We start from the raw sequence: 16585 nt of genomic DNA, 5'->3' as shown, positions 1-16585 counted from the left end.
CTATTGCAGATAAAAATGTCAGCAAAAAGAGGCCTACTATCATTTCAGCAGCTGGGAAAACAGACTAGACACCCACTGCTAGTCTATGCCAAGGAAAACACCTGGCCAACTTCCACCTGTTGGGTAGTCGTTAACTTACTTTTGCTGTAAATTAATTACTACATTGCAGTCCTTTCTGTGAAACAGGAAAATGGATGTGCATATTAAAAAAGACACATGAAAGCTTTTTTTTCTTTCTTTATTTCACACTAAATGAACAAACCTTTAGTATATGTTGAGGTAAAGTTGACCAGACATATCAGTAGCATAACCCTGGAGATTTGCAGAAATAGACTGATTTTTATCTTTATACACACACAACACAGATTTTTAAAAAACTGTTCCCAAACAGAGTATTGTTAGTACTAAAACATAATTGGCTGCAATGAAAACAAAATAATAAAGAACATGGAAACTATCACACTTAAAAATAAATACATGTGTTGTTATGAACGTGGTCATGTGTGAGTGAAAAGCTAATCTGTGGCACAAGTTGTATATTTTACTTGTTTTTCCCACATATCTGGGGAATTATCTCATTAATTACAGCAGAACAATAAATTACGATGTTACTAAGTAAAAAATAGAGAATAACAGCAGAAATTGATTTATGAGGAATAAGTAGTGCACATATGATTGACATTCCTCTGGTAAATGCTGAGCCTGAATAGAACTGTAACATACGATAAATTACAAGACAGACAACAGAGTAAGATTGTAAATGTCATAAACATACGTCTGAGCAGCACGTTCACAAAATAAATAGGTTTACGGTCTAGACTCACAAAGACGAAATAAACTGAAATACAGAGGTCTGCACTGGCAGCTAAGGCTACGATGTTAGAACAGTTATATGAGCGCTACACAGCTTATTAAAGAGTATACTTACAAGCACCGCATGAACAGTATGAGGTGATAAAAGTTAGTTTTATGAAACATGCCTCTTCGGGTGTTTATAGAGTCTGTTAGTAAAACACACCAGTCTGCCCATTCACTGCATCAGGCAGCTGGAACTTGGCAGGAAGTCCTGGACGTAAGTGACTGCTGCTTTGGAGAGATAGGTCATGGTGCCATAGCTACCACTAGGAGCGCTGTCGTAGAAAAAGTTGCAGATTCCGGTTGCTGGGTCCTTCTCAAGGAAATACTCACTGGCGCCGTGGGATTTCTAAAGATGAAGAGGTAACGCAGAGTGAAGCTCAGTGAACGAATACTTGCAACAGACCAAAAACCTTTCTCTGTTAGTACCTGGTCACTGAGGAAAAGGTCATTGGCCAAATGCAAGACGCGATCCACGTGGATGATGCCGCCGATGTTGTCCACGTCTACGTCCGCTATCAGGCCCACAACCATCACCGTCTCCACTAGCAGCTGCCGGTACTCTGGCTGAGGGACGTGGTTCAGCACAGATTCAACCTGCACTGCAAACTTAATCTCTCCTGCTGTCATCTAAACAGAAAACACAGAATTTAAACACACACATATGCAGGAAGTCCAAATCTGCAGCAGGTCTGCGAGTATCTACCTCTCTTGTGGTAGAAGAGGGTAACACGTATCCGTCGATGGACAGACCGTGGCACTTCTGCAGGATCTTCCACACCTTTTGGTAGAAACCCATAGGTACTCTGTTGATGGCACCATCTAGCCTGCGTCTCCTCAGCCACTGGCCTTGCCTCTCCTCCCAGTGCAGCTGGCCGTCTCCTGGACAAGTGCTCACCGGGGACAGCATTCCACTGGGAGTGGAAGGGCTACTGCACCGCTGTGGCGAGCCAAAACATGTAAAAAAGGTTGAAATATTGGAGCACTTTTTTTTTTTTAGCTCACCAGACCACGAAATGACAGCTTTTCCACCTTTCATGCAGTTATCCATGCATACTGACACTCCATCAAACTTGGCAAAAAAGCACTTTAGTATATATGCTGAAGGACAAGGCTGCTATTATTATATTATTGGTGTTAATGATAAATACTCTAAAGAGCTTACTAACTAGTGTTGTAGCCGTAGTAACAGCCTGATATAGCTTGTGCCTTTACTAATTATCTTCCAACCAGAAATGATACAGTATAATGTTGCAACAGCTGCCACATTGCTTCATTATGATAAACACACCCAGGGTTATTTTTGCCAAGCTATTATAAATGCAGACGTCTCCCAGACCCAGAGATTTATGATCACAAGCTACCCCAGGCTTCGGCCACAGTAGAGCCCGTGCTGATATGAGATCAAATAAAAACGTTATGTTAACGTTGTTTTTAACATAATGCAAAGAATTGGAATCTTGTCTTGATATGTACTGTTTCATCATTTATAAATAGATGAAAGTTATCAATTGAGCTCTAACACACTATACTTGTTAGTTGGGTACATTTGTGAGCGCTTGCTTTCTCATTAAAACCATTGTTAATAATAATAGATTACAAAATAACAGCATCCTCATCCTTAAATAGGTAAAGCCACGAGTAAACTGTAAGATATCTACATAAACTATGAAATCCGAATGGAGTTTGCTTGGTCTACACATACTTCCTATTGCAACCTTAAAACAAATAAGGTGACATGAAGCAGGCGAGGTGAAATGGTTTACCGTAGAGCGAGGCGATGTGACATTGCTACTCAAGGAAAAACCGCCACTGAAGATCTACACATGGATATGGATGACAGATGACAGAGAACAGTTTGAGATGGTTCACACGGCTGTCGCACTGCAAATATGATGGCGCTGGAGCCACACAGAGCAAGGGCATGAGTAAAAATGACAACAGAGCTGCGAAAATCAGCACACGAGAAAGACTGCTGTAAGCAAAACGATAGCTGGACAGGGCTGATCACAACAGAAATCCTTTAACAAACAAACCATGCCAATCCATGACCAAATGCTATAACAAGATGGGTTATGGGGGTGGGGGGAAAACAGCTTAATGAAGGTCTGGACTGGTTCATCAAACTGCAGAAAAGTTATCTGAAGTCCAAGTCTTGTTCTCCTACTGTCATGGGATGGGATGAGAGTCACTCCAGCTATGGATTTAGACTGATTTAGTCATTTAGACCAAGGTCAGAAAAAGTCACATGCTAGATATTATTAAAGCCAACCCACACTTGTAGGGCGAGAGTCATCCAGCTGCAAAAAGAGAAGAACAGTGTCATTATATTCACAGATAGATAGATAGATAGATAGATAGATAGATAGATAGATAGATAGATAGATAGATAGATAGATAGATAGATAGATAGATAGATAGATAGATAGATAGATAGATAGATAGATAAAAAGGCACTTGAAGCAGATTAAATATATATACTTAAATTACAATACTTAGAATTCTATGTCCTATTATTCCCACCTGTTTTATCTCACTCTTTAGCTTGTGTATTCCTGTGCGTTCAGTCTTTGTAGCTCCTGTGTGACCTAGTTCATGGATGGATATCGCAGGGCTAGTGGCTGCAGACTGGATTGGGCGCACTGATGGGAAAAAAAACAGGAGTCACAGATCAAAGATTCAGGATTGTTTAAGGGGAAGTCAAATAAATTTTTTCCTGATTAATCATTTTAAGTAACAAGGTTCCTGATCTGGTGTAGAATACATAGACTCTGTGTGAGAGCAACAAAATATATGACCATGATTATTACAAAGGTGTTCAGCTGTTCCTGAGGGATGAGGGATGGATGCATAGGGAACAACAAAACTCACTGCTTCTCTCCACCCCAAATTCTTTGCCACTGAGGATGTGATGCAGTAGGTTCTTCATGCCAAATGGACTCAGGCTCATCAAACTCTCTGACGCCTCCTCCCCTACAAAGACATTTCAAGCTTTTCATATTGCACACTCTGCAGACTTAATTCCTTTGCTCAACCACTCGGTTATGCGTGCATGTGCATGTGTACGTTGTGTTTGGGTGTTTTTTCCTACCAGAACAGTGCAGGCTGCGAGCTAACTCAGTGGCCATCACTTGCATGATGAGTCCTATCCTGAGTCTGAGCATGTCCCCGAACAGAGCGGGCTGGGAGCGCACATACATGGCTAGATACACCATGATTTCCTACATGACAGACACACACAGTTCAAGGCTGTAAGATTGGTGTGTGAAAAAATTATCAGTCAGTCCAAACGGTGACTGATTTACCTGAGTGACCACTGCTACACTGATGTCCTGACCACTGGCTTCGTAGATGAGGTTGTTTAACTCATCTGGCGGAAGAGGGCTGAAAAGAATCAGGACAGAGACCTTGGATTATTATTGGAAGATTTCTTCAGCCACACTGTTTTACTGCAATAACAGCTTACACTGTGATCACTCTTTCCCTGGGTTGAGGAGGTAGACCTACAGTCAGCTGCTTGTGATGGGAAATCAGATCTGTGCAGGCCTGCAGAAAGGACAAATACATGTGGAATGAATTATTAATAAATGGCCATGGACACTGTTGATCCTGTTCAAAACACACCTATTAGGAACTTCCTAAATCTTACTTGTAGCATGAGTGAGTGACTGAAGCTGTTTGTTGCAGGAGGAATAGGGTAGGTCAACAAACAGTCAGCAATGATTCAACAACACTGGATCAGAACAAGTCCAGATATCTGATCACAGTGACTGATCCACATGGAAGATACCAATGACATGGATAAAGACTGAATATATAAGTATACATGATTTATGATATATGTTTGTAAGGTCAATTTGTGGCTACATGTGGAATGGCATCATCATGCTGTTGGTGGTAGTGCTGTCTTACTACTTAGGTGTCCAAGTCAAGCACATAATCTCTGCTGCAAGTTGCTGACACACTTTGTTTAAAATAATCTCCAACCAGGTGCTAAGCCACCTTTTTCCTAAGACACTGACCTCAGCGAGGACCTCCACCCTCTTGCGCAGTATTCCAGAGATGTACCTAATGAGCCCCCACTCTTTACAGGCTCCGGCTTCTACGTACAGCTCCTCCAACAGTGATCGCACACTGACCCCACCCTGCCCAGGACCTGACAACTCCACCAGCCAATCAGCTCCTCTGCTCAAGAGAACAAAAACACACGATGGGCAATTACAAAAGCAGCATTTTTTAATCAAACGTTTGCTCTACTTTTGTCTTGATAATCATACTTCATCACATAGAGAATGTAGAGGATGTCAGCCTGGTCCTGAAGAGTGGGGCATTCTTTTAGCTGCCTGACCAATGCTTCAAAGTCTGTGTTGCCCTGAGAGTCTCGCGGCAGATGAAGATCAGCAGCAGAGTGTGACTAGTAAAGGAAAAGTGCCAGGGTTAGACAAATGTACTCATAGCAATACTGACGTCATGAGAGAAGTGAGTTTGCTGGTGGAAGGATGTGCTGTGCCTACCTTGTGCTGTTTCGCCTGTGGGCCGTGCTGAGGATGAGGAACATCAAGAAGGTTGAGAGATTTGCGATGTTTGCTCTTGACCGGAGTCACAGGCAGATACATGGAAGACTCTGAAAATACGTGTCATTAAAACGGAGCATTAAAAAGAGAGTCTCTGCTTTTTAACACACTGGCAGCTTATTACAAAAAAATGCCTTTTAAGGTCTCTGCTTTGCTGTTAAACAGGGACCTTTGCTTATTACTGGATTATTATTAGAAAATTCCTTCAATCACAGTTTTTACTGCAGTAACAGCTTGCACTGTGATGACTCGTCCCTTGGGTTCAGGAGGTAGACCAGACCTGTGCAGGTTTGACAGGCTTGACAATGGCTTAGTGTTTTAACAAGATTTGTTACTTTGATGTCAAAAAAATCTAACATCAGTCTTATTATATCATTACAGACTCCTTATAAAAGATGGCTGTGATAGGAGGGTGAAGCCAGTGCTCGAGTGCCATAAACCTGCCTGTCCTTCTAATGGCCAGCAGGGGGTGAAAGTCCTTGCTTAATGTGTGACCTCAGCAAACATTTTCAGTCACACTGACACTGTGCTTGTCTCAAATAAACAAAACAACCAAAACGCTCAAGACAAGGCTTCACAAAACAATTGGTGGCATTGTGGTGACCACATCCATCTTTTAAATACACACTATGGTTAGTGTATCTGCACTAGCATGAAAACTAGCATGGTCATTACATTGTTGAGAAACTCACTGGGAACGTTCAGGCCCTGGACCTGCGCCATAAAAGACAGGATGTCTCTTGTGGTATGTTCTGGACTGAAGACATGGTGCTGCCCCCTCTGGATGGGAGGAAGATGGCACTTGGTAGTGGTGCTGTGAAGGAGCTGGGTGAGGTACTGGTCAAATACATCTTCTGAGTCATCTAGAGTTAAATCGAATTGAACCATGTTTACAAACAGGACAAATTAATTGTGCCACACAACTGCTGTACAGTCTTGGACAATAAGTAATTACCCGAGGGACGACAGATATTATACTCCTCTCCATATCCATCATCATCATCGCCTCCATCCTCAAGCAATATGTCATCATTCTCTTCATCCAGGAAGCTGAGACGAGTGTGAAAAGAAGTGGTCTGGACACTGGAGACGTCTGACATCTGCACCCTGTAGTGGTCAGCCACAAACTTTATACAAAAGTCACATCATCTGTTGTTTTAAGCTATAGAGGGAAACAAACCTCGCTCCAGCAAAATAGCCATCCTGTAGTTTCCTTAGAGTTGACAGGATACATGAATCAATTGTTTCTCCATCTTCATCTAGACAGAAAAAAGATGGACATTCATCAGGTAAAAAATTAGGAGCTACTCACAGTTCATGTGTTCAGCAGTGACATCTCCTGTTTGAACATGCAGTCTAAACATCTAAGTTTATTTTTTATATTAGCTTAAAAATACAGTACATTATTAATTATATTATGTAGAACAATTACAGACTGATATGCTTTGGTTATTACCCAGCATGCTACGGGTGATTGGGAATGTGAGCGTGGGCCGCCCTGTCATCCTCCAGCAACAAGAGAGATAGGCCAGTTCGGTCCGTAACATCTCCACAATCATCTGGTTGTCCAGAGCCAGATAGAAATGGTGCTGATCCAGAAACTGAACAAAGGGGGGGCCAAGCAGAAATATAGAAATTCAAATATTTATTGTTCAATTATTAATGTTAATGTGGCTAACATAACAAGGTCACAACATGCCCTAGTTTTACCTGAGGGGTGAATATGTAAGAGCGATTTCGGATCTCGTAGAATTTGGATGTTCCCAGGACACCAATGTGTCTGTACGGCCGCCCACTCAGACTCAGTTTCTTGCTGTTCCCTGTGGCAGAGACACCAGATGGTACTCTTATTTATTTTAATATGAACACACATGCACAGGTGTACACTGTAAGGAAAAGAGTGCTCGTTTACCCAGTCTAACATAGACATGGCTCAGGATGCGAGCTGGCATGACCCTGATGGGCAGAACTTCTGCCATCGTTTGTACCTCGATCCCCAGATCTCTTAACAACTCCTGGATCTCCTCCGACTCTGCTAGAACACAAACTAAAAACAAACAAACATATAAAAAGCAATTTAGATATTTAAAGATTTTTAAAATATATTAAAATGTTGGTAGTTCAATATCTGGCTGCTCCAGTCTGGATGCCAAATATCCTGGGGCAAGTTACTAAACCCAAGTTGCTCTCCGATGCATTTATTGGAGTGTTAGATAAAAAGCATTTAAGCATAAAAAAGTGCTTGCATGAATTGGTGTGCACAATGGTGCATTGGTGTGTACAAAAATATGCTGACTTTAGAACATCAGAAATGACTAATTTCAGAAATGTGACATTGGTTACTGAAGCTGAAAGTCCCTCTATTTTCAAAGCAGTGTTTAGTTAATATCTTGCTTAATGTACCAGACTTTAACTCTCAGCCCATATCAGTTTCCTACAAATTAATCACCAACCTTGTACCACAACATCTGGTTTGAAGCTTGTAGAGAATCTCCTGTTGAGCGGATCTATCTCTCCTGGTGCTAAAAAACCCTTAATCCGAAAAGAAAAGGCAAGACGAAGCAGAAGATTTATAACATTCGTTGAATGCTTATACGTATAAAAAGTGAGGTGGTTTTTGTGTATTGAATGTCTGTTAGAATACTGCATTATTCCCAATTTGTCTGCCATACACACAATGATAACAAACAGTTGCCTTGTGGCTAGCTAACATTTAAGCTAGTGTGTAGCTCAGGACCTACCTCAGCCAGAAGGCACCCCAAGATGTAGAGTGACTGTCCCCACATGTGTGGCAGCTGACCCATGGCTACCCTGTCTACTGAGTGAGGATTGCTATACTCCTCCTCAACCTGCAAGAGGTACATATTTTTTTGGTATCTTAATAAACAGATATATACACTGAAACAGTCCCTGTCTTTATCACAACAGGTAAACAGAACAGCAGGGAGCAGACAGAGTCTGGAGCTAATATTTCTACCCAACAGACTGACAATGTATGAGTAAAATTAGCAAAAATAACCCTTAGGTGAACAAAACTACAACTTTATAGAATATAGATGATGACAAAAAACAGGGAAAAGAGTATTAACCGCAGCAATTAGCTAATTAGCAAATGCTAGTATGCTAATGTTCCCTAATTAGCGCTAAACCATCATTAGTTAGCTAATTTTTCCACTTGTCTAAAATTTGTCATTAAACAAAGTTTAATGACTTCTACAAACTATATAGAACAAATAGTAAATATATAAATAATAAATAAAACATTTTTTTGGCACAACCATTTTTTTACCTTTTGATTTTTAGAGGACAATGCAACGAATTATGGTTAAACTTGATACTGAAAAAATATAAAATAATACACTACAATAGCATTGCACATGTAAAAGCTGCTCCTATGGCATATGTGTCATATTACAACAGACATTTTAAAAGTATTCTTCATGAAAGACTCAATTTTGTATCTTTGATTAAGTTTCTTTAGACTAATTTACAGCACAATCTTGAGTCCCCCATCATTTTGTATATTTCACTAGGAAAATGGGAAATAGGTGCAGTGATTTAATTGAAATATATGCCAAAGAAATGTAGTAGACAAAAAAAAGCTTCTTTCGTCCTCCCCAGATAGTAACAAAATGCTTCAAGATATAATTTATCTTTCTTTTTTTTTGCCAAGTTGTCTGTTATGTGTTGATACAACACAGGTTCATCCCTTGAGTTATTTGCCTTTTTATGCCAGAACAATTCACAGGTCAGTAACAACAAACCATAAAAAGCATTTCTCTGAAAATGGTCAGGTATGAGGACTGGACTGAAAAAGAGGATGCCAATGACCAAAGACAAACTTCGAAAGATCTTCAGAAAGCTTAGAGAATTACTGCTCAAGACCGCTTTAAAAAATTACTGGTCTAACAAAACAAAGCAATGAAAGGTGGATTAGGTCAGACCATGACACAATAATGTAGCCCTTACTATGAGAACGGGTGCATACAGTGGGGCAAAAAAGTATTTAGTCAGCCACCGATTGTGCAAGTTCCCCCACTTAAAATGATGACAGAGGTCAGTAATTTGCACCAGAGGTACACTTCAACTGTGAGAGACAGAATGTGAAAAAAAAAATCCATGAATTCACATGGTAGGATTTGTAAAGAATTTATTCGTAAATTAGGGTGGAAAATAAGTATTTGGTCACCTCAAACAATGAAAATCTCTGGCTCTCACAGACCTGTAACGTCTTCGGTAAGAAGCTTTTCTGTCCTCCACTCGTTACCTGTATGAATGGCACCTGTTTGAACTCATCATCTGTATAAAAGACACCTGTCCACAGCCTCAAACAGTCAGACTCCAAACTCCGCCATGGCCAAGACCAAAGAGCTTTCGAAGGACACCAGGAAAAGTATTGTAGACCTGCACCAGACTGGGAAGAGTGAATCTACAATAGGCAAGCAGCTTGGTGTGAAAAAAATCAACTGTGGGAGCAATCATCAGAAAATGGAAGACATACAAGACCACTGATAATCTCCCTCGATCTGGGGCTCCACGCAAGATCTCATCCCGTGGGGTCAAAATGATCATGAGAACGGTGAGCAAAGATCCCAGAACCACACGGGGGGACCTGGTGAATGACCTGCAGAGAGCTGGGACCAAAGTAACAAAGGTCACCATCAGTAACACACTACAACGGCAGGGAATCAAATCCCGCAGTGCCAGACGTGTTCCGCTGCTGAAGCCAGCGCATGTCCAGGCCCGTCTGAAGTTTGCCAGAGAGCACATGGATGATACAGCAGAGGATTGGGAGAATGTCATGTGGTCAGATGAAACCAGAGTAGAACTTTTTGGTATAAACTCAACTCGTCGTGTTTGGAGGAAGAAGAATACTGAGTTGCATCACAAGAACACCATACCTACTGTGAAGCATGGGGGTGGAAACATCATGCTATGGGGCTGTTTTTCTGCCAAGGGGACAGGACGACTGATCCGTGTTAAGGACAGAATGAATGGGGCCATGTATCGTGAGATTTTGAGCCAAAACCTCCTTCCATCAGTGAGAACTTTGAAGATGAAACGAGGCTGGGTCTTCCAACATGACAATGATCCAAAACACACCGCCCGGGCAACAAAGGAGTGGCTCCGTAAGAAGCATTTGAAAGTCCTGGAGTGGCCTAGCCAGTCTCCAGACCTCAACCCCATAGAAAATCTGTGGCGGAGTTGAAAGTCCGTGTTGCTCGGCGACAGCCCCAAAACATCACTGCTCTTGAGAAGATCTGCATGGAGGAATGGGCCAAAATACCAGCTACTGTGTGTGCAAACCTGGTAAAGACCTATAGTAAACGTTTGACCTCTGTTATTGCCAACAAAGGTTATGTTACACAGTATTGAGTTGTATTTTTGTTATTGACCAAATACTTATTTTCCACCCTGATTTACGAATAAATTCTTTACAAATCCTACCATGTGGATTCATGGATTTGTTTTTCACATTCTGTCTCTCACAGTTGAAGTGTACCTCTGGTGCAAATTACTGACCTCTGTCATCATTTTAGGTGGGGGAACTTGCACAATCGGTGGCTGACTAAATACTTTTTTGCCCCACTGTATATCTGTCAAAATGTGGGACCATGTTTAAAAATGGCTGTAATTCCTACATAGCTAATGCAATACTTTTGTTAATACTCTTAAAACACACATTCATTTTAAAATATAACCCATACTATGGTGGTGTACAGAGGTACTAACTGCACTAACTGTATCTTGTGCTCTCCGTGAGTCTAGGATACCTTGTCAGGAGGAACAGAATAAAGTTCAGGCACCAACTTAATGCCATTCTTCCCTCTGATTAAAACACCCTCCAGTGCTTCACGGTACTCTTGCACCTGTACAAAAGCAAATTTGTTGTTATTGTTAAAAAAGCCATATCCAAAGTGACTCAATGATTGTGTGAGTACAGCAGAAAGTGCATATGAACCAGTGTCTTTGGTTGCTTTACCTGAACTTGATCACCAGCAAAAATACCATCCAGGATGAGGTAAGTCCAAAACACAGGCCACTCACACTCAATATTCTCAAATAGCTTGAGCTCAGCAGGATCATAATGCAGCCGAGATGGATCCTAGAGAGAAAGATCAGGAGCTTACATAAGCTTTCCTGCAAAAAAACATAGACATCTATACTCTTCACTAAAAAAGAGCACCTCCTCCCTGGTTTCGCTGCTGTAATGCATTTACATGTCCCATGAGCCTTAATACTAGAATATATCACCTCTTTGGGACAACGATATCCGTCCCTGATAAAGCGACAGCAGCCATAGCGACCCTGAAATAAAGCAAAGAGTAGAATTTAAAGAGCGCAGGTCAAAATACCAAACAATATACTTTTCCTTGGCAGAAATGTCCAGCTTGTTTATGCTTTGACTTCACCTGCAGTTTGCTTATGATCTCTGACTTCGTCACGGCCACCAGGTCAGCATCCTCCACAGCAAACGCAGGGAAAGAAGTAATGGACAGAAGACCAGCATCTATTTCCTTTGAAGTTGAAGCTCTTGGCAGCATGGAGCACAGAATAGACTGAAGGGGAAAAACAGCACGCTGAATACAAGAAAGACAAACAGAGGTGATGCTACCATAGCTAAAGGCTAATTAAAAATGATACCTGACAGTGTTCGACTTCATCAGGCAACACATGGATTACTGACTTTGGCCCTCCATGAGCACCAAACAGATCCAGCTCATCTATAGCTTCAAGCGCTGCCTGCAACGTGCATATGCAGATGAATCCCTATATCCATGAATGGACAGTACAGTGTATCATAAATGCTGATAATTATTAAATATCACATATCCTTTGTACCTTAGCCATTCCTACAGAGCTGGCATTGAGCTCAGGAATGCCCTGGTTAGTCTTGTCACCTCGTTCCCACATTCCATAGTCCTGCAGTGGTAAAAATGGTCATGGCTTCATTTCTTTATAGCAACTCTCCAGTACTGAAACTCATCATGGCACTGAAAAGCCTATTCCACTAATTTATCATTAAACTATGATAACAGAAACAAAACAAACAAACAAACAAACCTCTGACTTTTTACTAATAATTCTTTCATTCATTGTTTCAAAAACCTGTGGTTACACTCCTCTGAAGTCAGTCCAAAACCCAGAAGTGTTTCCAAACATCTGGACGTGTTACAGTAGAAGACTCGACATGCACATACTTTGGGAGCAGCTTTTATTCTGTGTCTTTTCATTTAACTACTCATATGTCACCCTCCAGACACCACATACCCAAACAAGACCTCTAAAAAACATTACCCACCGCTACTTTGTAGGCAGCCTCTATGTAGAAGACCAAGTTTTGGATGAAGGCTACCTCGTCCAGGTTGGAAATGATACGAAGACCTGCGGGATAAGATAACAACTATGTTCAGTTCTGTTTGAACAAAGGAAAACTCATTCTTTAATAACATGATGTTACAACACCAAGGCAAAGAAAAGGCAAAAATTATATATATACATAAAAAAAGCAGTCTGCATCACTATTGTACCTGAGGCTGTCATCTGTGCCAGCATCAGCAGGTAAATCGAGGTGGCGTCCACCTGGAGATGACCCCACTGATCATCTCTGACCACTGTGGCACAAGTGGGAGTATCATATTTGGCATGCAAGCAATCTTTTGTACTCTGGGTGTGTTTGAACTTCTCCACCTTGGCCACCTGGAAACACATGACCAAAGACTCATTGTTTTTTGTCTATAGCTTTAGCTAAGTTTATAATGAGTTTCTTCATAAGCTAATCAGCAACGTCAATAATTCCACAGTACAAAGCGACGTCATCAAGTTGTTTGTTTTGTTTGCCCAGCAGTCCAATACTCAAACCCAGGGTATATCTTACCTGTCTCATCATGCACTGCAGAAGCCCCTGCATCAGTTTCACCACACTCTGCCAGCAAACAAAAACAGCTCTATCAGTAAACGGCAAAAATCTCACCGTGATGCAATTTACTTTCTATTTCTAGCAAGCTGGAAAGGAAACAGTTACAATCATCTCTTGTAGCTCTGTGTATTTATTCTCACATTTCCCACAAGAACCCGTGGAGGGGGGCTCGAGACTTTTGCAATGTGCTGTATTCTATCAAACAGGTTAGCAAATTTATCAGCTTGGACTATTAAACACTGACTCAAAGTTACAAGAGCTAAAAATGTACTTAAAAAATTCTAACAGAACTATGAATTGGGTTTTTTTTCATACACATTAGATAATTTTTAGCAATTCGTTTAATGAATCTTAATCAGAAACTTTTATCAGTGCTGGCCTGATTTTAAAGTTAGACATTATAACACCTTACTCTATAATTAGGGGCAGAGTGCTACTTGTTGATTGATGGCACTCAGTACATGCACTATGTACGTATGTATGGGTGAAAGCCTGTGCATGTTCAGCATGTGCACTATGTTATGTCAGAATGAAATAATCCTTTCCTCTTTCTTTAATCCTCTTCTTTCTAAAGCCTACTAAAACGTTATGATCGCAGTGCTGACCAAAACAAATGTGATTCTTTTATATTCACTTTCACTTTAAGCTATTTAAGAGTAAAACAATATTTTATGTTGAGCTAATGTGATACTTTAGCTTAACTACAGCCCACATTCATTAAAGTTTTACTAAGTATTGCTATCCTCAAATATTTAACCCGTCATAACTGAAAGAATGCACAGGCCCCTTTTTCACTCGCTCTATTTATGTTGCAAACACACCTGCTCCAGTTCATAAGCTTTGGCCTTGTCTTCATCGCGGTCTGCATTCTTCCGGTAGGCCATTCCCAGCCCCCACACCGCCAGGACACTGTAAACATTATCCCTCACCCAGGCATCCTTCTTCTGCGCACTGGCAGGAAGAAGTCCTGTCACTGGATTCTGAAACCAAGACACATGTGACATGTTAACTAATAGTAAAGACAGGGGTGGTGTGAAGGATACAGTTGTGGTCAATAGTTTACCTGCACTCATCATGAGCCTGAATGTGATCATAATTGTGATTTAGGGTTTTGTTTTGTTTTGTTTTTTGAGAGTTGAATGATTGTACCACAAACACAAATCTTTAACATTTCTGAGGTCAGGGCTTTGGGAAGGCCTTTACAGAAGCTCCATTCCAAAACCAATTCTGGTGTGTTTGGGATCATTGTCCCGTTGGAAAACCCAACTGCGTCCAAGTTTCAACTTTCTAGCTGTTGATCTGACGTGAAGCTGAAGAATTTGAAGATAGTCATCCTTCATTATTCCATCCACTTTGTGCAATGTACCAGTATCATAAGCAGCATTACAGCTACAGAGCATGATGCTACCACCACCATGCTTGACAGTTTGTAAAGTGTTCTTAGGTTTGAAAGCCTCAGCTTTACTCTTCCAAACAGCTCAATGTTTGTCTCATCTGACCATAACATTTTTCTCCAGAGAGTATTTGATTTATCCATGTGGGCTGGTGCAAATTTTGGTCAAGCTTGAAGGAGCAGGAGCTTTTTTCTATAATCCATGTGTGAAAGATCCACGACAAGACACACAGCTGCAGCTTTTTAGCTAGCTGCTGAACACTCCACCAACGATTACAACGCACAGACAGGACCCAATACACACTTTAAGTCGACGAGGCGTGATTCTTCTTTGGCTATCACAGATTCATAGCTATTATTCTTATATGTGTTACTGTGATCTCCTATGAGCAGAGCTGAAAATGAATGAAAGCATGGTCCCACTGATTACAATTCAAACTGAAATTGTTAAAAAGTATCAAAGTCCTTTGACTGAAAGTTACTGAAAGTTCATGTGTGCCCAATAACAATAATACAGCAGTTGCAGTTTATATTTGGAGGAGCCTGAGACATCAGTGTGTCACCCCCTCCTCTCTCACTAAACATATACCCCGACATATCAGTATATGCTATGCCTGGAAAGCTGATGCTGTTTCCTATCAGCTGAGTACTCTCTGGGTCACAGTTTAGCATAGACAGCTGTTGATGGTGCCTCAATGTGAGCTCAAGAGCCAGGAGATAACAGTACATAGCTTTCCAGTCCTAAGCCTGTTCCAGTGCCTGAACTTTGCCCACACTTTGTTTATTTCTGTGCAGCTCACTTTTGGCTGAACTCTAACCTATATGGGCTGCAAAACATGTCCATACCTAGAATGCTTCTGAAGGAGAAATCAAGGATATGTGCATAACTGAAATCCATAACACTGGGTCCTGGTGTTGTCTCGTTTAAAGTTTACATGACTTAAACGTTCAAATGGACTATAGTGTCTGAAATAATGTATGAAAGTATTTCATATACAACCACGTACATTCTGCAACATCTAAACTAGTACACGGGTAGTAACGCATCAGTAACTGTAATCACAGTATGCAACATACTTCATTTTGAAATAAGTGCTTCCACATTTAGATCTTGAATTATTGCTTCATTCAAACGTTTCTCAGTAACATTGCGCAAAAAGGGGCCCTTACTCCACTCCACCTTTGCGGAAGTGCTCCAGCTTTACTGCGCTGCCTCGTCTCTGGTGCATGTCTGAACTCACCTGATGGCACAGGATAGTCTCCTGGACCAGCCGGGCATAGCCGTCCAGCCGCACTCCTGAGTTACTGCGACTCCTCATCCTCTCTGATCACTGCACACAAAACGACAGTTTAAGTCTCAGCGACCGCTTAAAGCTCGGCATTTACTTCTTTGTAAACGAAGCTTCGAACACCACCGGCTCTCGCTTAATAAATTAGGTAGGCTGTCTTACCAGGCAGCGACCCATCCTCCCACTCCTGTTTCGCCGACTCGATCCCCGCAGAGGCTGCTCTGCTAGCGCTCGCTAGCCGGGTAGCATCCAGCTGTTTTTTTGACGATATCAACACGTAACATTAAGCTTGCAGCATGAATTTTCAGGCACACAGGACCACACGGCCCGGTCAAAGCGCCTGATAAGACGAGTCAGGGCTCGCAGAAGACAGGACGTGAGGTCTCACAAACACAGAGAGGCTGGAGGGCAGAAACGTCTGTGAGCGGCTGTACATCCAATCTGTAAAAGAAAAATACATTATGTTCTTGTTGTTTCCCTGCTCGACGACAGGGGGCGCCAGATCACTTTCGTTCCTTCCACTCCAAGGCTTTAAGCCGCGTATTCACTTTAT

General features: G+C 41.4%; 1 protein-coding gene across 4 annotated transcripts; it reads right to left on the bottom strand.

Annotated features, from left to right (window-relative positions):
* Positions 1-221: 221 nt before the first annotated feature.
* On the bottom strand, positions 222-16501 carry LOC113020294 (phosphorylase kinase, alpha 2 (liver)). 4 transcript variants are annotated; one of them, XM_026164125.1, is made up of 33 exons: positions 16195-16498; positions 15985-16074; positions 14172-14330; positions 13309-13356; positions 12962-13130; positions 12733-12815; positions 12273-12353; positions 12075-12173; positions 11843-11989; positions 11685-11738; positions 11413-11535; positions 11204-11299; positions 8171-8278; positions 7883-7961; positions 7342-7476; positions 7140-7249; positions 6886-7030; positions 6610-6688; positions 6385-6536; positions 6122-6292; positions 5370-5479; positions 5133-5269; positions 4878-5040; positions 4322-4401; positions 4161-4239; positions 3947-4076; positions 3727-3828; positions 3379-3497; positions 3132-3155; positions 2622-2675; positions 1562-1795; positions 1285-1485; positions 222-1204 (listed from the first exon to the last, which is right to left on the bottom strand). In XM_026164125.1, exons 2-33 carry the CDS (start codon positions 16060-16062, stop codon positions 1031-1033), a joined length of 3723 nt encoding a protein of 1240 aa, XP_026019910.1. In that variant the 5' UTR covers positions 16063-16074; positions 16195-16498; the 3' UTR covers positions 222-1030. The 4 variants fall into 4 exon arrangements, with proteins under 4 accessions (XP_026019910.1, XP_026019928.1, XP_026019920.1 ...); XM_026164143.1 differs by lacking the exon at positions 2622-2675; XM_026164135.1 differs by lacking the exon at positions 3132-3155.
* Positions 16502-16585: the final 84 nt, after the last annotated feature.

The sequence above is a fragment of the Astatotilapia calliptera genome, chromosome 1, assembly GCF_900246225.1.
Source record: "Astatotilapia calliptera chromosome 1, fAstCal1.2, whole genome shotgun sequence".
Taxonomy (NCBI): domain Eukaryota; kingdom Metazoa; phylum Chordata; class Actinopteri; order Cichliformes; family Cichlidae; genus Astatotilapia; species Astatotilapia calliptera.
The sequence above is the reverse complement of the archived record's forward strand: the minus strand, read 5'-3'. Positions and strand labels throughout refer to the sequence as shown.

Excerpts from the sequence above, each read along its gene's own strand:
- LOC113020294 (XM_026164125.1), bottom strand. The coding sequence starts at position 16,062 with ATGAGGAGTCGCAGTAACTCAGGAGTGCGGCTGGACGGCTATGCCCGG. Across the intron at positions 11,739-11,842 it reads AGATCATAAGCAAACTGCAG|GGTCGCTATGGCTGCTGTCG; the intron begins GTGAAGTCAAAG and ends GCTTTATTTCAG. Across the intron at positions 6,537-6,609 it reads GGCTATTTTGCTGGAGCGAG|GGTGCAGATGTCAGACGTCT; the intron begins GTTTGTTTCCCT and ends TGACCACTACAG.